The following is a 24,051-nucleotide window of genomic DNA, read 5'->3' as shown; positions in this document are numbered from 1 at the left end:
TATCTGGACAAAAACAAGGCCTCTGCTCCTGGTGCAGCTCTCGCAATAAAAGAGAAATGCTGGAGCAGCAGTCTTACAGAATAAATATGCAGAGACAGTCAGACCAAAAGAGTTCACTTTCAGACTTTTATCACGAGGTACAATTGCCAAACCCCAGTTCTGGGGAAATATGTGTCTTCAGGCTACTGCCAATCTGTGTCATCTCCCATGCCTGTAGGCGTGACTTCTCTGTGAGTCAAAACACGGTGCGTGAGTGTGCATGTGTGCTTGTCTGAAAAGGAATGGCGTTTCAAGGGAGAGGAAGCAGACTGAGGACGAAGATGGTTCTCAATTAGTACTAAAATAAGCTTAACAAGTGAATTTGAGGCATGTTGTGTTTTTGCTCACAGTGTACAGATTTGCTTTTTGAATATTTCTGCACTTTGGCGCAAAACAAGTTCCCTGAAATAAATGTGGTCAATAAACAAGGTTCTTCCTGGCAGAACTGGAGCACCTGCTTCAAACAGCAGCTAAAATAAACTTCCATCCAGGGGTTTTTCCACTCCTGGTTAATCAGCATCCAGGAAATGACTAATAAGTCGTTCTTAATCTCAAACCAATGTAATGATGCTTTATTATGTAACACCAGTGAAATGCAGATAATTTAAGAAGGAGGAGGAGAAGAAGAAACGCTAAAAGGAAGAGGAAAAAGAAGAAAAGGATGAAGAGAGACGAGGAAAGAAAAAGAAAATTAGGAAGGAAGCAAAAAAGGAGGATGATGAAAAAAGACAGGAGAAGATACAAAAGAACCTGAAGATGTTCAAGCAGAAGATGATGATGAACAAAAAAAATGTAGATAAAGCAGAAGCAGAAGAAGGGGAAGGAGCAGAAACAGCAGGAGAAGCAGAAGAAGGAGGAGAAGGAACAGGACAAGAATAAAAAAGAAGAAGGAGAAGTAGATGAAGAAGCCGTAACACGTAAAGTTAAGTCAACTGTAAGGGTAGACTTTTTCATGTTCATTGTGTCTGCAATGAACATGAAAAAGTTATCCAGCTATCCAGGATTTGATGTTCTGGTTCCAAAAAAAGAAACGTGACAGTGGAAAAAGAGACCAGAAGTAAACAAAATGCTATTGAAATGATACCACAGAACAACATAAATCACTACAACTCTATTTACAAGCTACCATTACCAAGTTTAACACACCTACATGTTACTAGCTAACTCTGTGTAACTCTTCAGACATACCGTCTTAACTGAGAACACTTTGGACAGCTCAGTGCACTTGGTGTCCTTCAAGTTGGCAGTTTCAAGAAAGCATATAGAGAAGACTTAATGTGGGAGCTAAATAGTTTCTGAGTGTTCATTATCCTACTTCAAAGCCAATCTACAAAGCATAAGTGAAAATATTCTGTATAATGGACAAAATGGATATTATTAGGAATTATAAATCCACTTGCAGGTACAAGCAAATGCTTCATAATTAATTTGACATTAAAAAAAAAAGAAAACAGAAAAAGCACCCAAAATACAGAAGATTTATAGAAGCTACTTATTCTATTCCTACTGGTTGTAGCCTAGTGTTGAGGTTTTACATGGCTGTTGTAGAAACTAGGCTAACGTCTGCACAGAATGGCATTTAGGGAGCCACACAAGCAGCACACAGACACAGAGGCAGGAACAATGAGTGCAGTAAAACCCATTTGCTCTAAGGAAAGGAGAATTCAGTCACAAGCGCAGTAGGGGGGGGTGGGCTGGCAGTACAAATAATTCACATCCCCGACACAGACAGCGGGACAAATAAACTGGGCAGCTCTAACAGGGAGGTATAAAGTACAATGAGGCAGAAGGATGTCGATGTGCGTCCCTGCTCATAGCGTTATATGCGTGCCTGTTTCTCTGGAAGGGACAGGGATGTGGGGTTAAAGCTGAAGAAAGCTCACTGTGAGCCAGCAGAGCAAAACTGAGACCTGCCTGCTGTTGAAGACTGGCAGACAAAAGAGCAGATGACTATTTAGGACAAAACAGAAGAGACAGTCAACCTCAGTGAAGATGCATGCTCAAGAGTGATGTCACATCTGGGGACAGCAGATGTGTAGGTGAGGTGATGTGAAGTAGGAGTGTGAACAGTACTGATATTTGACAGTTATTTAAATATCAGTAACACATGGATGAACTATGTGCAAAAAACAATACACAAGTGCTTATCATGTGGCCTATCGATAATGTCCACAATCAGCAATCATCTAAATTCTCATCTAATAGTGTGCAAAAGTCCAAAAAAACTGAGTTATATTTTCTATTCTAAATTTCTTACATCACTTGTATTCCCCTGTTTATCAGGAAAACATTCCTACTTTGAGACAACATACAACAGAAAATAACAAAAAAGTGGCTGACTTGATTATCATTTCAGGATCTCGTGTTAAGAAGACATGTGCTTCCTTGACTCAATAGTGCTCTTTGTGTGTAATGTGTTCAAGTTAACCTCTTCAAACTAAAGGATTAGAGGCCACAGAAGTCAGCAAGACTGCTGTAACAAAACATTAATGGAATGGCAGGCAAGATTAGAGAAATAATGCACAAATGAATGGGTTAGCTTGGGTTTATGAATAAACTGCCCTGAAATCCTCTACACATTGGATTTTGAGTGAAAAGGGGTCTGTTTGGCGTTTATTAAAGTCAAAAAAAAAAAATTGTCTTCCATGGAAAGATCTGTCACATGAAAAATTAATGTTACTTGTGTAATAATCACAGATTATCACAGTCAAAAAATCCAGACAAATGGTATTTTCCCCTCCACACACATATCTTAAGCCATTTAAAGACTTACAGACCTCATGACTACACAAAGGAGGTGGCTGAGGCATCATATGAAATGTGTGACTTCTCAAAATAATCACAATTCCTCAGCCAACCACTAAGAAGAAATAACGAAAAAAAGTGCTAACTGTAAAAAGTGGTTAACAGTGACTCATTTCATCAATCAGTGATGGTAGTTTGTGAGTGTGTGCCGTACCGTAATGTGGAATGTCGCCCCACTCGGGTGATACCGTTCCCAGTGATGGGAGATGGTAGGGTGCTTCCTCCATGCAGGTCTTCTATAGAGCGACTCCACGGCTTAGACTTATCCATCATAGCCTCTGGGTTGTTCTCCACACAGTCACCATCAAAACTATTGTACCAAGGAACATCACCATTTACTTGGATTAGTTTTCAGTTGGTGTTGTTTATAGGCCATAAACAACAAGCCATCTAATTTATAAACACATCTGAGTCAGTGTGCGCCGATGAGTGCAACTTGTCTGCAACGTGTCTCTTAGCAGTAGCGGACTAATCTCAACTGGTTGCCAACTGGCTGCACTCCTATATAAAAGCAATACCCATGCCATTTTGCAGGTACATTGCCATCCTGCAGCAACTACGTCACTATTTGTGGAATCTGTTGCAACTATCCTTTGGAAAGTACATGTATTAGCATAATGCTAAAATGTTATGGGCAAAATCTGGTCTTTGGACAAATTTGGTCTTTTTTGTCTAGAAGAATGTGTAAATAATTAATGTAATCACGTAATAACACTGCTTCATGGAGGACTGTAGCAAGTGTCCGTTATAAGAACTGCAGTAAATTTGGATGCAGTGGCATTAATAGGAAGTCAAAATGCTTGCAAAAAGCCAGAATCTCTCTAAGCTAATCTAGTGAAGCCAGCTAAGATGCTAGGCTAACCCCCATGTTGAAAACAAAGGTACACTGACCACCTAATAAACCAGATTTTATTAGTAAATCACAAAGCATGCTTCTGTCTCTAACATACACAAACATACATAATTCTTTCAGAGGTGAAAATGTGCAACTCCATGTTGTAAAAGAAAAAGAATTATATAACACATGTTTAAAAGGTTTTTTTTTCAGACATGATACTGTATATTAGAAAGAAAGCTCATATTTTGTTGTACCTGGCACAAACTATGGAAAGCTGCTGGTTAAATCATACCTTTTATGATCTATTTCAGTTTTTAAACTGGTCCTTTGACTTTAATTTGCTGCTGCAGTGGTACTGTGTAAACACAATTTTATGGCTAACCATTCATAATTTCGACAGACTATAATAACATATGGTGAAGTGGAGTGGTGAATTAAAAATTTAACTGTGTGGCTCTCTGCCCCTGAACGGGGACTTTGTGAGTGACTAATAATCACACTGTCAGTCCATGAATAGAAGCATATGGTTAGTTTAACACACACACACACACACACACACACACACACACACACACACACACACATAGTGCCTATGTGTCAGCAATGGGCGCCGAGTGACTCAGTGTTTCTGACAACCGGGCAGCAGCGATGGTGGTGCTGGCGCTGTGTGGAGATGCATCAGCGGTTGTGCAGAATAGCAGCGTTGTGTTGATGATGAGTTCTGCATATATACCATTGTGGTGCAAAGAGAAAGAGCTGGTAGAGACTTACGTGACAGCATACTGTGCGAAAGAAAGGTAGTCCACCAGCACATCCAGGCCTTTGTTCTCTTCATTTAGGAATTCTCTGACCCACCTGAAGAGAACAGGAAGCATTTTAAACCAGGAACACTTCAAATGCATTTGATTAACTGACAGTCAGATACCAGACAAATGAAAGCAGGACTTTTCAGAAGTGAGACAGTTTTGAGCTTAAACTCTAAAATAAAAAGAAGGAAGGGTGTTCATATACTGCTTCTTAAAGTGCACAATATTTTTAAAATGTTTATTAATCAGTGCCCTCCATAATGTGGAAACGGGGGACTGTCTCTAAAAACGGCTGCAATTCTTAAACTGTTCATGCTAAATTTCTGTAAAGCCCCTTGAATTAAAGCTGAAAGTCTGCCCTTCAATTTTTTGACTTACAATCCACTGTGGTGGTGTACAGAGGCAAAACTACAAAAATTGTGTGTCTGTCCCAAACGTTACTGTATAACACATTATATATAATTTGCTTTTTCTAAGCATTTTTCTTGGGCTGCAACCTGACCTTGGTAGATGTTTTCAGATTATTCACCCTTTCTCCCTCCCTTTGCAGAGATGAACTGCAGTGCCCATTTCAAAGCTTCCTGGCTCAGAGCAACAAACACATCACACGTGCAAAAACCAGGAGTGTCCACGCACACATAAATAGAATCTCATTATTAAGTGTGTCTCTTTTATGTATTTATTTCTCTACCACACACACACACACACACACACACACACACACACACACACACACACACACACACACACACACACACACACACACAATTCTGGTAAAGACAAAGCTAAAGAATGATCAAAAGCTCTTTATCGCCTTCCTTACAGGCACTACAGTGGGCCACCCATCCAGCACTTTGCCCGCTTTCATTTTTTTATTCTGCACAGAAAAAGCTGAGCTTTTCACAAAAAAGCTCCCGCCACCTTTGGTATGCGCTGCTCTCCCTTCGTCTTTATTAGCACTGTTAGCTGAATCACAGAGGATCGTTATTTAAACGCATCTTGTGGAGGTGCCATTTCTTTTTTACTGGTCCCACAATTGTTTGGATGGGGCTGATTGCTCAGCGATTAAATACATTTGCAGGGCATAAACATAATGACACAGGCAGGCTTCAGAGTGGTAGTGCACTGATGAATGCTAAACTGCTTTAAAAATCCACTAGCTGCTTCTTTATTAGCTCCCCTGTGGTGTAACTATATCGGGCTGAAAAAAGAGTAACAAGAGCGTCCAGTGAAGTGGTGCCCAGTGGGGTCGGCTGTGCTTTAAGTGGGCTCAGAGGTGTGGTCTCATGATAATTATTACCAAAGGACCTTAACTAACAATCCTGCCATTCACTGCATGGTGGTGACCAAGTCAGATGCAGGCAAGCATCAGTAGTGCTTGTAAAGGGACAATCTGTCTATTATACGCAGCCTGCATAATTACTAGATGTAACTGTTTTAACCTCTGAGAAGAAGCAGCAATTATTCACTGAGTGACTGACACTGTGCTCCCTTATCATCAGTAGCCTCTACTCTCTCCATCCCTCTCTCACTCCCTCCCCCTTTCCTTTTGCCATTATGGTAATGCCTCATTGTTTAATCTCAATTAGCCAGACTATTTATGTAATCTAGTTACCAACAATAAGGTTTCTAAAATAAGTTAATCCTCATCAGCATAGCTTCAGCTGCTCTGCCAGACGGACATCGTCTCTGGCTGTGGTTGGAGCGTATTTTTTGGTTTGAAGAGCAGAATCTGATCACTGTGTAAACAGCGTGTAGGAGTGTGAGAGACAGTGTTGTCAGACACATGAGATAACTTATGTGAGTGTCACTGAAATAGAGAAACTGAACTAAAACAATATGTGTGTGTGGGAGGAAGGGAAAGAGAAAACCAGAGGGACTAATTGATATAATTTTGGACATAGAGTATTTTTGCTGTTACAACAGCCCGTGGGCAGCGGATGCTCTCAGGATTGCTTCTTCCAATCCTCGATGGGGTACGCATGTATTCTGTGACCATCCAACCCACGACACTGCTGTAAGCTGTTAATTCGTGCCTCATTTATAAACGGCACAGTCTTCCACATAGTTATACTAAATATACTCTTATTTCTACAAAAGAATATCTGATTTATCAGCATCTTCTTGTGCTTGAGACACGTGGCCAACTTCAGAGCAAAAATAAAATAAAATAAAATAGTGGTTTTGGTCTCTATTGCTAATTTACTGTTACATAACACCTGGACAGAGGGTGTATTTATTGCATAACTCACCCATTTACATTTTATTAAGGTTTAAAGTTCGGCATTATTAGAGACCTCGCCACTTTCAAGAAACAAGTAGGTGCTGCAAGCTGTCTCCAAGGCCTCACCTCAGCTAATTTGAGCCAATGAGCTGCACTTCTCAAGCATGTTTGTTGCGCTGGTGCTTTTGTAAATGTAATTATCTGACAACTAACACAGCTTCCTGTGCAGTTAATGGTATTAACAAACTTAAAAAGTCTGTTCTCCAGTCTTGGTGACTGAAATTCTTGTATTTTCTCTACAGTCTAATTCAATCAGATAGAAAAAAAACAATCCACATGTGCATTTTTTTGTTTTAATATGAAAGCAACGCTACTGTGAAACTGTGTCTTTAAAAGAAAACTTCATCAGCTTTTAGTTGCATTCAAATACAGGTTCACGTGTTCAAGTATGTAGCTTTGAGCTCCTCAAGCAGACGAGCGGGCTCGCTCTACCTCCACATATTTCTGCACACTTTTCCAAAATTTTAGCCTTCAGCCAAACAAAATTAAACTGGTAAAGAGCTCTGCCCAGTCTCTGTTTTGCTCACTGTAATTCTTGGGACTCTTCCTTAAAAAAAAGTTTTTCCTGACCTAAACATATGCCCCATCTTCATTTATTTACGCTACAATAAAAGTCTCCTGAATCCCAGAATTCAGTGGGACTCGATAATGTTGAGCGGGTCATTGTTCTCCCTTAATATTAGGCTCTCTAGTTAGTGACTCCGGCCCTGTGATCTGCAGCAAGACAAAACACTGAGACCTTGTATGACTCTCACAGAGATATTGATCTTTCCTCAAGGCTAAACATACGGCACTGAATCAATAACAGCTGCAGCCTGTTGAGGCTTGTTATCCTGGAATACCAGAAAATGCAGATGAATACATCAGTGTTTTTATCTGCTACAAAATCACGATCTCTTTAGCAACCGTATTAATACGTCTCCAGAATGGCAGACTGAAGAGCAACTATTGCAAGAAAAATGTATTTCTCCTCCAGAGGCTGTTCATGTGTCAGCTGCCCTGAACAATCAATGGATTCATCTTTTCCTCGTTGCCACATGGCTTTCGGTGTAATATTAGGTCAGAGCACAGATAGGAATGGGGGATGGTGGTGGTTTGTGTCAGTGTCTGCATCTCCGGGTGTCTGGAATGCCAGACTTTTCCCCTTAAATCTAATATAGGCAGGACAAGCTTCACACACTTCTGCAGTGACTCACCCTATATGATTGGTCCGTAACGAAATTTCCAGTTCTCTCAGGACTTGGGTGGACTCTTGTACTCTTCGCCTGAATTTCTGAAGGAGGAAAGAAAGCAGGGGAGGTAAAGTTTCATCATAACCCTGTAAATCAACATGTGGTAGCACAGAGTTATTTTGGCCAGAGAAAACTTTTTTTTCTGACGAAAAGATCAGACCAACAGACAAAGAAGGAACCACACTGGCATTTAGATGTGAAAGCAAGCAGGCTGTGTACTGATTACAAAATAAAAGAATGAAAGATGGGATTGAGCTGTTCCCATAGGTTTCTAAATGATCCTTTTATTTGCCAGTAACCAATAAAGAGGCTAAACGAGAAGGCGAGCTGAGTCATTGGAAACTGTGAAAGTTTTTTTTTTTTTTTATCCACTCATGTTGCTGCTGTTTGCTCATGTTGGTTCTGTAAATAGCAATAATCCCTCCTGGAAGCAGCATGATAAAATCAAGTCACCTAATTGGTTACCTCTCAAGCCTGGCCAGGAGCAGCAGCTACATAAACACAATTGTACACACAGACACACACACACACATTCTCTGCCCTGTTACTGTGGCTACAAGTAGAAGACAGAAATGTGCGAGCGGCATGCATGAAGCTACGAACTAACTAGTGAGTGAAACAGAAACGACAAAACAGAGAACATGAGCGGGTTCCTCTTTTCTTTCATCCTCTAACGGGAGGTGTTCTGCGAAAAAACAAAAAGGCCCTTCAGGCTGTTATACAATCACAGGAACAAAACAAGAGAAGTGAATGACCAGTGGTGATCAAACAGCCTCATAGTGTGATAGGAGGAGGGAAATCCCTGATCACACAGAGGGAGAGAGAGAGAGAGTAAAAATGTTACATCAGAAGAGAGAGGAGGAGAGGATGGGAGAAAACTGATTGTATAACAGAGCACTGGGACTGCAGTTTGAAATGCAGTATGTCAAAAGGTGAAAACACCATCTCAATGCGTTGTTGCTATCTTGTTAATAAATGTGCACACTGCAACAAATGCGAAAAAGAGGAGCGAGCATAGATGGAGTGTTGCAAACAGCTTAAGAAATATCAGCAAACTTTCTGTGCCGTGTGGGCCACAGTGTGTCTGTGAGTTAAGGTTTCCTAGAGAGAGAAAAAATATTCTTGTTCACTCTCAGAGATGGAGAAAGATATAAAGAATGGAGGACAGAAGAGGAAGATGAGCGATTAATTTTAGGTAAGGACTGCTCAGCAAGTAATATTTGATAAACTGGAAATGGTTTTGGTAAGGTTATAAACCTTGATTTGATGTAAGTACAATAATTTTGTATTATTCAAATGTTTATGAAAACACTAGGCAGTTTAGTGCAGGTTGAACTGGTTCGCTTGCAGTACTGTGGTGAAATTGACACTAATGCACCATGTTGGACTGTTACAGGGCAGAGTGTGGTGTTCACGGTCAATGTTAGGTTGCATCAAGGGCTGTAGACATCAATTTAAATTTGAGCTGATCTGTTTGTTGAATACAGTGAAATCCAGCACAAAGCAGCTGCACAGGTCAGCTGATCACAGCTTGTATGCAAAGAGAACAAACCTACTGGAGCTCACAACACAATTTTTTAGATGTTTTATTTCTATGAGATTGTTTTTTTCACCCTGCATCACTACACTGCATATTAGGGTTCCCCCACCAGTCAAATCCCACTTTACCCCTGGTTTTATCCCACCCAAACATGTCCATGCTAATAGTTATTCACTTAATCGTTTTAGGATACTGTAAGTTTGACTGTAAGCTGTTTTACAGTACTGTCTTCTAATTAACATAAGTTAGTTAGAAGACAGTACTGGATTAGTACTGTCCTGTTTTTCCTGTTGTATATATATGGTTACACTGGTGGAGGCTCATACTAAACATTACCCGTGTTTCAAATAATGAGGTCAACAAAATTGCAGGTAATCCCCATGAGACGAAAGCAAAGGCTTCATATAGGCTTTTTTTTCCTACTGTTGTCTATATGATGTCACTGAGATCCCTAATATGGTCATCTCAGGCAGACTGGAAAAAATTGGCTTAAAGAAAGAAGAAAACTCGTTTCTCACAGAGGAAGAGAAGAGAAGAGAAGAGAAGAGAAGAGAAGAGAAGAGAAGAGAAGAGAAGAGAAGAGAAGAGAAGAGAAGAGAAGAGAAGAGAAGAGAAGAGAAGAGAAGAGAAGAGAAGAGAAGAGAAGAGAAGAGAAGAGAAGAGAGAATCCGCCCAGGGTTGGAGGGCCTAGTCACTTTCCATGATGCATTTGTATTAGGGAGGAAACGAAGCTCAGTCCCGTGTTAACCTATTATTAACGTTCACAAGAGCTGTTCTCATAGCTATGGTCTGTGTCTTTGGGCTTAGGCGGCGTGTGTCTGGAACATGAGGAGATGAGAAACAGAGTGTTTTTATTAGGGAGGAGTCGTTTGTGTGCTTGTGTGGAAAGCACAGCAAATTTTGGGGGAACTGCGCAGGCTCTCAGAGCCCCCACCAAACACCCTACACTCCACACTTTAAGTGCTACCAGCTGCAACACGAAGAGAGCAGGAAGAGAGAGGAGCAGACAGTGGAGAGAGAGAGAGGGTGAAGACGACATGAGGGGAAATGAGAAAAAGGAGGAGACGAGGAGGGAGAAGTGAAAGGGGAAAGTAAGAGCACGGAAAGCACTGAAACCATAGAGGAGGGAGAAAAAAAAAAGGAGTTTTTGGGGAAGTGTGAGCTCAGGAGGGGTCATCCTGGAAACAAATCAATGGCTGATACATTCTTGGGGACTAGTTGGACTGCAGCTCTTCCTCCTTGGCTGCCTATTGGTTGGGAGCTGCACCGAGGAATGCACCGGAGCCTGCCTATGGAAAGCAGAGGCAATGACCTCCAGCTCTCTCACAGTGGCACAAAGTGGCAATTGTTTGAGCTTGAAGAAAAGGGGGATGGAGCAGGAATGTAGAAAAAAAGCCCATAACTCTTTCTTTTCCTCCACACTCTCTTGTGCTTCGTTTTTGTCTCTCTCCCTCATTCACTGTCCATCTCTTTCTCCCCCTCTACCCGCTCCATTATTCACCATTTCTTGTTGCCTCCCTCCCCATTACCCGACTCACTTTCTGTTTTCATTTGATTCCTCTGTGCCTGTCCACTTGAGGTTTCTGATCAGGGCAAAGAACAGGCAAAGTCTTTCCAAAATCCCACGTGGCCCACTCAGCCTGTGAGACTAAACGGTAAAAATATGATGGTAAATAAATAGAGAGATCTGGACAAGTCTCTCAGATGTTTCTCAGATGTTGTTTCATTTAGAGTGGTTTAATATAGACCAGTTAGTCATGTAGCCACAGATGACTAAGAATAAAGAAAAAAAGAGCAAGAAGGAGGATGTGACTTAGATCAGCTCTGAGATACAAACATCAGCGACTGTTCTACCAGCAACAGCTGTGTTGAGTGGATACATCCCAGGAGCTTTAAACACTATCTCCTTCACATTTGGCATCGTGGAAAGTATGCTTATTTGTGTTTTACAGAAGATTTGAAGGTTGACGCACCAAATTTAAAGCTGCAGTCAGGAGGTGGACAGCTCAGCTAGGCTTAAAGTTCCACCTACTAGAACCTCTAAAGCTCCATCAACAACATTGTTTTTTTTTTACACCTTAGCTTTAGGAGGATTAAAAAAAAAATTCATTTGTGAGCTTAAGGCGTGCTTGCAGGCGGATTTTGTTACCTTTGGCCAAAGCCAAACTGGTGCATTTACCAACAACCTCACCCACAACTAAACAGATTTAAATGAATACACCCAAAAAACATTCGTCTGATCCTCTCGTGAGATAAGAAATGTGAAAATAAAACATGGTGATGGCCGCTAGCTAACTCACACTGGGCATTCATGTGTGAAAAATTCAACAGCAGGTCTGGAGGAAGGGAAGAGGAATACTTCTCCATTTATACTTTTACAGTCGGTGTCAGGTACCAAGTCAAATTTACACTAGCCGTCGACAAACCTCCACCTCTACCACTGAGACTGCCTTTGCATAAAATGCCACAACCTTTCAGTGTTGTGTCTATTAAGTCTCCTTTGACATGCGTCACTGTCTTCTTGCTTCCTGCCTTTATCAGATCTCCTACGTGTGTAATCACTCAGACATTACATTAGGCATTAAAATCACAGAGGTGTAGCAGTCTAAGAGACAGTCGATACTCCCAAAGGCCTATCAGATTAACTTAACTAGCCCTTTATCGTCACCATCTACCATGCTCCCAATGTGGTGCTTTGACATTATTTGCAGCCTTGTTGTTTAGCACCTTTAATGGTTTCTTCAGACAGTGCCACATCTATTTCAGAAGTGGTGTGCCAAAAAGGAAAAAAAGCAAAAAAGCAAAAACAAAAGAAAAACCTCCTTGTGATTAAAAAGCATATACTTTGCAGCCTAAGCCGCCGCCACCACCACCAGTCAATATTATCCTCAGTGATTCTAACTGATGATTTCAAAGTCAGGTCACTGACCCCCTTGGCTCGCCAACTTCCTGCAACCTTGATTGGATCATATAATGGAACTGTCTTTATTTTAACAATTTATCCAAAACTTTTAGCTAAAAATTCATCTTCTCTGCTCACACACACTGTCGTAGTGAACTAAATGATGTCAAGGTGAACTGGTAGACAATACGTGCAGTGAAACAACGCAATCACATTACTTTTATGTTACTATTATTCTTTTAAAATTATGGAAGCTACCCGTTCCTTCCTGGCTAAGCTGCACAATTTCCCATTAGGAATCACTCCCAGTCATTAATAATACTGGTTTTGACCACACACAAAATATGTGCTGTGTGGCATATTTTTTTGGTACCACTAAAACATTGCTGTTCTCCTTTTTTTACCTTAGTCATCATAGCTTTGTTTGTGCTGCTCTAGCTATGTCACAGTGATTTAAAATCTCCAGTCAGTCCAAATTGAATTATTCAGCGATTTGTTGTTATTCTGGCAGAGTCTGCTGGTTAATTTGTTTATCACAGAGGCCGGTCTCCCAGTATTCCCCCCACAGCTCGCTCAGCCAGGCCAAAAAGACTTCATTTTGGCAAACCTCTAAGAGCTGGCTGATGCTTGTCTTCATGAAGCTCCTCCTTTTACTCCCTTCTGCTCCCTTCCAAGCCGCCAGGAAAACAGCCAGAACTGGCTGCTTGGATGACATAAGGCCATCTTTATCATGTTGCTGGGACACTTCTGATATTTTCAGTTAGCTCCTGCTATGCTGCAAGGTGACGCGAGTGCAGCAATTCATCTGACTGCAACGCTCTTCCTTTCTCTGCCTTCAGGTAGCTTGTTTTGAACTTGTATTCCATCGCTCTTTCTCTCAGTGCATGCTCAGATCAAAGCAGCCATCAGCCACAGAGCAGCACCACTAAGCACTGGCCAGTGGTTTCTCAAACCTGGGCGTTCCAGATAAACAACTGTCCCTGTTCTATCTAAGTCACACTGATGCCTGTTTTGAAACTAAACTTCCCAGGCTGTCTCCTCCATAACCCATGTGTACATTTTTTCCTCAGCTGTAGGGATATCCTGGACAAGAGATAGAGGGGTCAGAGGGGAAGGAAAAGCTGCAGCACTGGAATGGTCAGTGGAACAGGGAAGCATGTTAGCAAGGCCGCTCACCTTTCTTGTGACTGCTGGATCTAGATAACTCCTCAACTTTTGGAGGTACGTGTGAGGCGGGTTCTTCACTTGGAATCGCTCCTGTTAAAAAAAAAAAAAAGAGGAAACAAAACACTGAGATGAGCAGAGGGAAAGGAAACAAGATGAGAGGAAGAGGAGACTAAGAGCAAAGGGCAGAAGTTAAACATCTGGACAGTTTTGGAGTAACAGTAGCAGAAGTTACATTTACAGTTCCACAGTTTTGTTTGACATAGACAGCTTGTTAATTCAGATGACCACATCACAACATCACAAGTCTGCACTCATCGCTAGTAAAAGGTAACTTGGTTCAGCTTTCAGATTAAAGCTGAATGGGCTTTGTGAGTCATCCTTCAAATGATGGCAACACCTTAATATGCTCTACTTTTAAAACTTCAGTGATCATTTCTAAATTTGGAACTTGCTTTGGACATAATATGACAATCTCCCACATAACACGTGGGAGAGTTTACTAATAAATTTCATTAATGATCTTGTAATTCGTTTCAGTGTGCTATATAAGAACTACCTACCTGGGAACCTGTGTGCATGTATGTTTAAGTCTCCTAAGTTCAACCAACAAGACTTTTGAGGCCACACCATTGTGCTCTAAATATATACTAAACAGCAGATTAGTGCTGGATTTGGATCAGTGTGCTGAGCAGGAAAGAGTATTTGGATCAGGCTGAGAGCCACACCTTAGCAGTGTGAATGTTTCTGTTTAGTAATTTACCAGAGAATTTGAGGCTGCAGGGCATGACACTGCAAAAATGTGTTCTTCACGCACTGTGCTCAAATTTCACTAATGTTCTCCCTCATTTTGAACGATCTGATCTTTATTCTAGTTTATAGACCAGAAGGTGATGCAGACAGACTCTGTGAAACATCATGTGTCCCCGGCTGCTTGTTTCACTTCCTAGAGAGAAACTTTCACCAGAAAGAGGTCCCCTGCCCAGCCCACATCCAACCTCAGATTCCCCAACAACAGCATGCAGTGACAAAAACCTGATCCCCCAGTGGCTTCCCACTGATGCATAGTCATATCTCTTCAAACAAAGTTTCATAACAGGAACCTGTGATTCTGATCTCATTAAAAGTCAATGACAGTTACAGGTTAGCACTGCACATGTGCAAATTTGCTGGAGGTTTAAGAGAATACATACACCTACAATGCGGCTTATATATTCGTGACCTGACTCATTTGTATCCAAAAAAGATCCATATCACATGCTTTTATGCAAACAACTTTAAACTGTCAGCTTCATCAAAGCAGCATTTGTTATACTGCTTTTGTTCTGGATCACATCCTGGAAAGGTGTCCACCTTCTGTACACAGATACAGAGATCAGATCAGCAACATCGTATTTGTCACTGCCAGAGGGTCTGTCACACAAAAACAGGAAGGAGGAGAGCAGCGTCAGGAAAGAGCGCCAGCTCTCAGCTGAGAGTAATAGGAAGTTCAAAAGTTTGGAAGCTCGAGCTGGAGAGTCTGCAAAGTAAGGAGTCAACCGGTGCTGCTTATATCCTGATGAGTGCAAGGAAATGTCAGGTGTGTAAATACCTCACAAATACAGAGGTGTGAATATATAAAGACAAACAAACTCACAGAGAGCATGCATGTCTGGTATGTAGAGGAGCATACTGTTTAAACAGGTTCCACCATGCTTTGTGGCAATGAAGGGTTTGTCCAGAGGAGCAGGATTAAATTAAATTTGAACAGTGAGCTATACTTCCTGCTCAGCATCTGATAATTTGGCAACCAGCTGCTGACAGAAATGCTCCGCTGGCTAGAAATAGATCACAATCATAGGATCAGAAGGGGGTTCATCATATTGTATCTCCCTCTTTGTACTTGGGATGCTTTAACCTTGTTTTCACCTCAAGAACACCCTCGATATTTCATCAATATTTCATAAATCCTCATAATTGCTGGAAAAAAGTGTTTAATATTTCAACCTCTGGTGCAAGGCCTGTTTTCCAAAGGGGGTGTACCTGTCGCCTCTGCCTCTCGGCCTCTCTCTGCCACTGTTGCCATGGTTACATTTAGGGCTTCACTGTAGCTATGACACAGAAACATACCTTAGTCCCAGAGCTGCCTGCACCATCATGGGTATAAGTTTATTTTGAAAACAAGAAAGGAACAAAGAATCCCGAGAACTGGGCTAACAATATCTTTGATGCTGACAGTAAAACTTCTGAGGAAATTGTGTTATTCTAAATCACAACTTCAGCCTAATAACAAAGAAAGTGTAGGAAAGCACCTTAGCATGCTTGCTAACGATTGGTGTCCACCTGTACATTGTCTGAACAGGTTATGCTTGTAACTTTGGCTTTCCTAATCTACCCTTTCTTATAATGGAGAATTATACAGCCAGATTTACCATAGTAAATCTATATTTGGATGAGTTGGATTGAAAGTGGGTTTTTTCCTTGTTAATTTCAGCACCACACACATTCATTGCTGTAATTTTCCTACACTGAAAATTAAGAGTTTCCTTTCAGAACCGATTCTCTGGCTGGAAAATTTTCCGCCATAGTTTTCCAGCCCAAAGCAGTCTGTCCCAACATTCCCATCCTCACAGAAAGGATAATAAACTTTAAATTCACAATATATAAAAGATGATTTTGAACATGAATAACTGGCTTCCATGAACGATTGTTCCCCTTCTTCAGTGGGTGACTATCGTGAAGCCAAGACGCTTGTCAGCAAAAATCACCGGGCAATGTTTTCGCAAACTGCTTCGCTGAAACCAACTATTTTCACCTCAAGTGTGACTGTTTGCAGTTCACTTCATGAAGATCCCTGACTGCTGGTCAGCAGTCTGCTGGGTTCTCTCTGGCACAGGTCCTCTCAGGGTCAGTAGTTATCAATACAGTTTTTAGTGGGTGGTGGTCTTGATCTTGTCTCTGCTTTTCTCCTCTGCTCAAGGAGGCAGAAAAACTGTCTGGCACAGAGGTTGTGGACTGAGTGAAGCACTCAGACCACAGCTCACCGCACAACGTGCACCCTCTGTTATTTCCTACAAGCAGCACTGACGCCAACAACAGGCTAAGTTTTTTTAACTGGCTGAGTGATGTGTGCTCCCTGCTGTGCCACTTAACCCACTTGACCAAGGAAGACAAGGTGGTGTGTAAAGATGGCGAAAGGCTTACTGGGTAAAGGCAGGGCAATGGAGCATGGGTGTTGTGGTCATGACACACAGTGGGCTGGGACCTTCTCCAGGATTACATGCTCAGTAGACAATCCAAACAGCACATGTAAGATCATTTTGTGTGACCTTTAACAAAGGCTGATTGATTGTTTGCAGCATATAAATTGATTTGGTAAAAAAGTAGCAACAATTAATTGAATGTGACTTGTACAGCAGCTAAATGAAATGACATAATTTAGATGAGTGGCTGATGCCCACCTGATCGCAGATCAGTTCCCATTTCTTCTCATTGTCATACTGCCGCAAGAGCCGCGCTTTGTCTGGAGGAAGATTCATTGAGTTCTGGAAGAGAGAGAAAGGTCACGGTTAATTAGGTGTGGGTGATTAAATAGCATCATAAACCCCAAACACAAAATCAAATTAAGATAATAACTATCATCACTGGTAAGCTGGAAGCTTCTTTACACTATACTCTGCACAAACAACATCAGGGTGTTCGCGGTGCCTAAAGAGACATATTAAGAGATTGCAAGCTTAATGGACCTCTGACCCCAACAGCTGGTTACAGGCTCTCTTGTGGCTAAACATAGCAATGATCAGGCAACAGGAGAGTTACATTAGTCAAAGTGTGTGTGAAGGTTATTGGGGAAGGGTCACCAAAAGGCGGCAGAGTTTACGCCAAAACTGATTACGCCAAAGTGTTCACATATGCTCTTGCCTGCTGCTCATCTGGGGTAATCCAGCTAGAAATGAAACTAACCCCTTCCTGTCTCTACTTTTTTTTTTTTTTTAAAGCATTTTAGATGTTTCATAAAAATCGACTGCAAAAACAAACGCCAAACAAGAAGAGAGTTTAGATGAAAACACAAAATCAAATCACTCTATAAACAAGACGGGATATGCAGAGCAAAGAAATGTCTTATATGATTAAGGAAATTTGACCATGAATTTGTTTTCCAACATCAGCACTGAGGGACACTGTAGCCTTCAAACTTAGTGTGTGTGTGTGTGTGTGTGTGTGTGTGTGTGTGTGTGTGTGTGTGTGTGTGTGTGTGTGTGTGTGTGTGTGTGTGTGTGTGTGTGTATGTGTGTGTGTTAGTTTGAGCCTGTTTCTGAGTAAAAATTTTTGTTAAGGGGAACAGAAAACAATCTCTATTTACTTTCCTTTACAAGAGTTCTGCCATCGGTCTAGGAATAAACTGTGAAGTCTTCCACTGCGCAAACAGGTCGTGGTTTATCTGTCTTGCCTTCCATCTTTTCTGCTCCCTTCATTACACTTACCAACAATACAGCAGGGAGAAATGAGAGAAATCTAAAAATATCTAGGAACACAGTGGCAGAACAGTGAGGCACATCTCAGCCTGCTTTCCAAGTTATTGCTATGACTCTCTGAATCAATGCACCCAGTTATTCTAGGACAAAGAGTGAGAGTGTGAGCAAAGAAGTGAGTCTAAAGTAAAAGATGATGCTCAGAATGTCTTTCGCTATTTTCGCTTTGAAACTTTTTGTAAAAGGCTCTTCCTCATTGATGAGGTTAAGTGAGTGATTTCCTGTGAAGAGCCTGTTGTTCAAACACACCTAATGTGGCCCATGTGTTGGAGAGCACATTAAGACTGAAAATAAGCCTCAATCATCCAAAAAAAAAAGCACTGTTGCACAACTTGTTTCTTTATCCAGATTTACTTAATCAACATCTGCTTCATGTACGAACACCTCTGGAGCTGTCCAAAATGTTGCAATTTCAAACACAAGCATGATTCGCCACACCCTTGTGTGATTTAGAAAAGCTTAAAAAAAAAAATTCTCCAGTACTTCCAGTATGTAGAGCAAAGAACATGGAAACATGAGTGTAACCCATCTGGAAACTGGTTAACCAGCTATTCTTACAGAAATAAAACACAAACACGTTAAAAGCCTGAAAATAGCGTGGAACTGTATAGACAAACAGAGTGTTTCCAGTCATCCAGGATACATAATAATACAGATGCACAATACAGTTGTGTGAGAGAGCCATTCAGAAAAGAACAGGGGAAAAAATTAGAATACATAGCCATTAGGCTGAGGTTGTTTTTCCCATCCACACTGGATGGGCTGCATCATCTATCAGAGTGTGTGCCGCACTCAGCTTTCACTTTTCTTTGGCTGTTTTTTCAGAGAGCTCAGAGGGGGGGTGAGAGGAAGATGGATGAGAATTATCTTGAGATCAGACCCATTTCCATGAGTGAGCAATACCAAGATCGAGTCAGATCTGCTTTTAGAGCTTTCGTTTTGTTGTTTTAGAATTTGCTTGAGCTTCTTTGCTTAATAAAAGGTGGCAAGCCTATTCGTCTTCATAACCATTTTAATTATGAAATAGTGCATTCATAAAGAGAAAAATCAATGCAGTCCTGGGAATGGGCTTAGATACATCTTTGTATTTTACCAACAGCTATCAAGAGAAAGGCTAATACAAAGACAGGCAACAACAGGACTGCAAAAATGCTTCTTGGCAATAAATCTTACATCGTTGGAAAGCCTGTTTGTATCCCCTTAAATGGTGCCGCAGCTGTTAGGAAAATGGGTTGAGCAGCAGAGTTGAGTATGTGGGTTATGCCCATGAAAAACCTGCCAAATCTTCTCTGCCAATGACAAACAACTTATTCTGCTATTGACTCTTGTTTGGTGTTGTTTATTGGATTAGATGATTGAAGTCTGAAGAAACAAGACATATAAGCAATTTAATAATTTATTCAATTCACTGAGATCAGGACTGCAGGCAGGCCATCCCATCCTCTCCACTCCCAAATTCTGGAGGTTGTCTCTGATAAAGCCCACTCTGTGTGGGTCAGCGTTGTCATCTGGATCATAGAGTTCGGTCCCAGACTGTGAAGATATGGAATTACCACTGGCTGGAGAATCTCATCTCGATATCTGTCTGCACTGAGATTGCCTCCAATGATAACAATCCTGATTGTTAGCACCTGTGGTACCAGAAGCTCAAAACAAGAGTCAATAACAGAATAAGCATTTTGGCATTGGCAGAGAAGATTTGGCAGGTTTTTCATGGGAACAACCACATACTCAACTCTCCTGCTCAACCTACAAATGCATTTTCCTTACAAATGTGGCACCATTTAAGGGGAAACAGGCTTTCCAATGGTATAAGATGTATTGCCAAGAAGCACTGTTACAACAAAGAAATAAATGAGAAAACACAAATTTCCTTACTTTTTGTGCTAAGTTTAGATGTTTAGATGCATCAAGTCAATTTAAAGCTCCAAAGTTATACAGTAACAGAACTCTGCAAAAGCTCTGAGCCACCCCTGATGAAGACAGACTTTAGCCTGTGGTCTTGGAAAACTGATGGAATTCTGAATGCAGAAAAGTACTGTCAGATTTTGATCAGTAGCATCTGGAAAGCATCTGATTGTCAGCAGCTTAATTTTTCACTGTGACAATGACCCCAAACACACTGGCAGTGCAGTGAAAGCATACCTGGACAGAAAAAAACAATGGAACACTATTGGTCATGGATTGGCCTCCTCAGAGCCCAAATCTCAACATTATTGAAGCAGTGTGGGATCATCTTGACAGAGAACGGAACAAAAGGCAGCCAACATCCAAAGAAGAGCTTTAAATGTCCTTCCAGAAGCCTGGAGAACTATTCCTGAAGACTACTTGGAGGAATTAGACGAAAGCTTGGCTAAGATAGTTCAGGCCATGTTGAAGAATAAAGGGGGTCACAACAAATATGGACTTTCAAGCTTGTTAGAACTATAGAATCTATTTTTGCTTTATATACTATATATTTATGTCTATACATGTATCAATAAATCACTGCACCTTCTTCACATTTTCCTAGTAAAATTTTAAGAAAGGAGGGGTGACTACAGACTTTTGCACAGTATTGCAGATATTTCAGAAACTCAGGTTGTAGCCTGCAGAAACTCCCTTAAAGGAAATTTAATCTGTATTCTGCAGAAGCTTTGAGCTGAGTGATCGCTCCCGTGCTGACTGCAGAGAATTGGGAGTCATAAGGGCTCTATTGACTCAGTCTGGCTGCTGACCAGATGACCAGGCTTTGTACCCACTCGTCCTCCCTAAACACATTAAAATACAATTTGACGCCTGAATGGACAGTCACATTAAGTGACAGAAAACCACTAGCAGGTTTACTATGTTACACACAGGAGTGGTTTTACATTTTGGCGAGAGCAACCCCAACCTAAAGGAGGGTAAACCTTTACTTCTAAACTTCTACCTTGTTTTGTTTGGAATGAAGCGACCCTTTGGCCTGGGTGCTTGTGTGGTTGGGTGGTTTGCTGAGTCGCTGTGGGTGCACTGAGCTGTGGGCTTCCTGCTTGGTGAGACTCCAACTAAAGCAAAGGACCACTTCTACCAGCCTTCATTTCATCCCAGTGCTAATGAGCTGTGACAGGCACTCAGCTCACTGGGTTACCCCGTGTCTACAACCACGCTGGTATCTGTGCGACTGTGTTATTAATGGGGTGCAGCTGAGGAGGGTTGGGCACCTTTTAACCAACACCTGATGGCAGACCACCCTGATGAATACACACACACACACAAACCTAAATTTGACTCATTAGTAAAACAGTAAAGTATAACAGAAATTTGAGACACAGGGAAACACAGTAAAAGGATGCACTCATACTCAAAATTATTATAATAATCTATTATAAAATGGTGGCAAAGTCATTTTAAATATTGGTAAATCAGATGTGTGCAACCAATGCAGTTGCATGGAAGTTTAATATCCTAAAAGCAAAAGGGTTCAAGATGAACAATCTAATAAAATACTTTTCCTGCAAAGCAGAATGCAAAGGATTTAGTCAACAAGACAATTGTGTGAGAATCGAGCATTGTTGGGAGACACTGACAAAGCATCAGAACCTCCCTCCAGACAGCAACAAAATGAAAACTACAAGTGGGAAAAAGAAAACTCTGGAATTCACTATGCTTGACGACCATCCCCTTTAGTGAAATGCGGGGTTTCAATGCGCTCCAGCCTCTCTTCATGCTGCCAAAGTCACATTTCATCTCCAAAGCAGCTGCCCCACATCTGTACCGTTACTGAGTGAGTTCCTTCAGAAACAAAAAAAACGACCTGAGAGCTTTAGCTTGAACATGAATCCAGTTCATTAATAACTGTCAGCGCTCTGGAGACAACAAGGCAGTATGTAGTGCTACTACTATGCCCATGTGTAACTATAACAACTAGCTCAATGGCACCGACTTTATGTGAATGTTTAACTCACATCAGGTTTTTTTTTTTGGCAAAAAAAAAACTCACATCAGGTCTTTTTTTTTTTTTTGGAAAAAAAAAAACTCACATCAGGTCTTTTTTTTTTTTTTGGAAAAAAAAAATTCACATCAGGTCTTAAGGTTCTTATGGTTCATAAAAATAGAACTTAATAGAGCCCATGTATCCTATCATTAGCCAGTTCAAGTCATAAAAGGAGTAAAAATAGACAGCTGGCTCAAAGCCCACCAACCACCACTACCTACCAGGAGGTCTGCTCAGGCGCAGCCTTCACAGCACAGCTGGCTAGAAAAGCAAACACAGAGCCCACATGAAGGACCTGCTTGCTGTTACAAGATCTAAACTATGTTGACACAACTACTTGCACGAGAATTAGTCTAAAATTTTGTATTTTAGTATTTTACACAAAATCTTACCAGGTCAATAATTTTTATTTTCATTTTTATAAAGCACTTGGTATTTGATCTCACATACCAAACAGTTTTGGCTTGAGTGAATGCAAACAAAAAAGCTAATAATGTTGAGACAGAAGCTGACAAAGGTGTTCAGTACATCACCTCACTGTCACCAGCTCTCGGTGCAGTAATCGGTTTCTCCTTGAGGTCTTTGTGGCACACCCAGGCTCCCCTCTGTCTTCTGTCTCTAACCTTTTCCCTGCTAATGCACCACAATCCAGAAAAACCAACAGATGCAGCACAACTGTTTCATCAGCAACACTGAAACTAATGATCTTAACAGACACATCTTTCTGTTGTAAACAACCAATTTGCATCATTCAAAGCAATTTTCCAACTTCTAATTAATTTCGGCTCTTTAAAATGTCTCTCGTCTTTTTAAACGAGCACGCTGATGCCACGCTGCGTGCCACAACAAGAAAACCTCACATTGCATCAGTTATTAACAACTAGTCATAGCAAATATCCGCAAATTGCTCAATACTCCGGAAATGACTGGATGCTGTACTGTTCTCTCCCAATACTTGCTTCATCAGCCACTGGGGTGTTTTGTTTCTAAAGGCATTTACAAATTTATATTGAGGTTTGTGTTACGCTGCAGGCTAGTCTGAGTTGTAAAACACCCCCTATGAGTATTAATATGCGGCTGCATAATAAATGATTCACTTCACTTCTTGCTTTTCACGTTAACCTTCAGGGGAGTGGAGGAGCCCTGCAGCTCAGACACAATTAAAATCTGTCATATTCATAGCGGAGTGTCAGTGATAAGAGCCTACTTAAAGGAGAAAGGAGCTGCACAGCCCTGAGGCGTGTGCTGTCCAAACCGAGCTGTCCTCCACTCATTAGCACAGCATGGATCTGTAATCCTTGGCGTTCTTTGGGGGCACAGGTGTCCCCTGTCTGTCCTCAGATTAGCTTTGTAATCCCCAGGACCCCCTGACCCGACAGTAGCGTTTATGTTTGTGAAGCTGTTCGCTGGAATGCCTCTTGACCACTTGGTGAGTCAAATGTTTGTGCCTCTCATTTTACACATTCCAAAGACATTTCATCCATTTACCTCAGTGTGCCGACTGATAATATGAGATACTGGACTTAACGGACCATCTGTCAACTTCACACTCCCTAACAAGAGTCTGTACTCACTATTGTGGCAGAAAGACACCACCCCACTGGAGTCATTTTATCCACACTCCTCACAACGTCAACAAACTACTTTCTAAAGTGCCTTTGGCAAGCCTCACCAGAAATGCTGAGAAATGTAGCTAAGTGGCAAAGAGTCAAATCCTCAATCTTAAAATTTGAACATTGAGCTGATCTGCCTTATAGCTTTGTTACATTTTAAAGAATGACCTGGAAAAATAAAATCTCTAACACTTTGTGGGAAAATACAAAGTACACTGCAAAAATATGTTTATGTTGTGGGTGAAAAAAAACAAAAAACTCTGTCTTGAGGGCTGGAAGATATCCAAATACCGGAAACATTATCGAGGTGGTGTGGAGCAGCAGGAAGCTGTCCAAATAAAACAAGTGATACATGAACACAG

The 24,051-nt window shown here is 41.2% G+C and overlaps 1 protein-coding gene across 7 annotated transcripts in view; it reads right to left on the bottom strand.

Annotated features, from left to right (window-relative positions):
- The window catches only part of fmnl2a (formin-like 2a), a 54,055-nt gene that overhangs the window by 20,903 nt on the left and 9,101 nt on the right, over positions 1-24,051 (bottom strand). For 5 of the 7 annotated variants that reach the window (XM_030757912.1, XM_030757910.1, XM_030757908.1 and 2 more), the window contains exons 2-6: positions 17,051-17,134; positions 13,623-13,703; positions 7,969-8,045; positions 4,454-4,537; positions 2,999-3,154 (exon numbers count right to left, since the gene is read on the bottom strand). In XM_030757912.1, the coding sequence (XP_030613772.1) occupies positions 2,999-3,154; positions 4,454-4,537; positions 7,969-8,045; positions 13,623-13,703; positions 17,051-17,134 (482 nt within the window). Of the gene's footprint in view, positions 1-1,227; positions 1,273-1,953; positions 1,990-2,998; positions 3,155-4,453; positions 4,538-7,968; positions 8,046-13,622; positions 13,704-17,050; positions 17,135-24,051 lie in introns of all 7 variants that reach the window. The other 2 variants (XM_030757906.1, XM_030757907.1) reach the window with 2 other exon arrangements.

Source organism: Archocentrus centrarchus, chromosome 21 (genome assembly GCF_007364275.1).
Source record: "Archocentrus centrarchus isolate MPI-CPG fArcCen1 chromosome 21, fArcCen1, whole genome shotgun sequence".
NCBI lineage: Eukaryota > Metazoa > Chordata > Actinopteri > Cichliformes > Cichlidae > Archocentrus > Archocentrus centrarchus.
The sequence above is the reverse complement of the archived record's forward strand: the minus strand, read 5'-3'. Positions and strand labels throughout refer to the sequence as shown.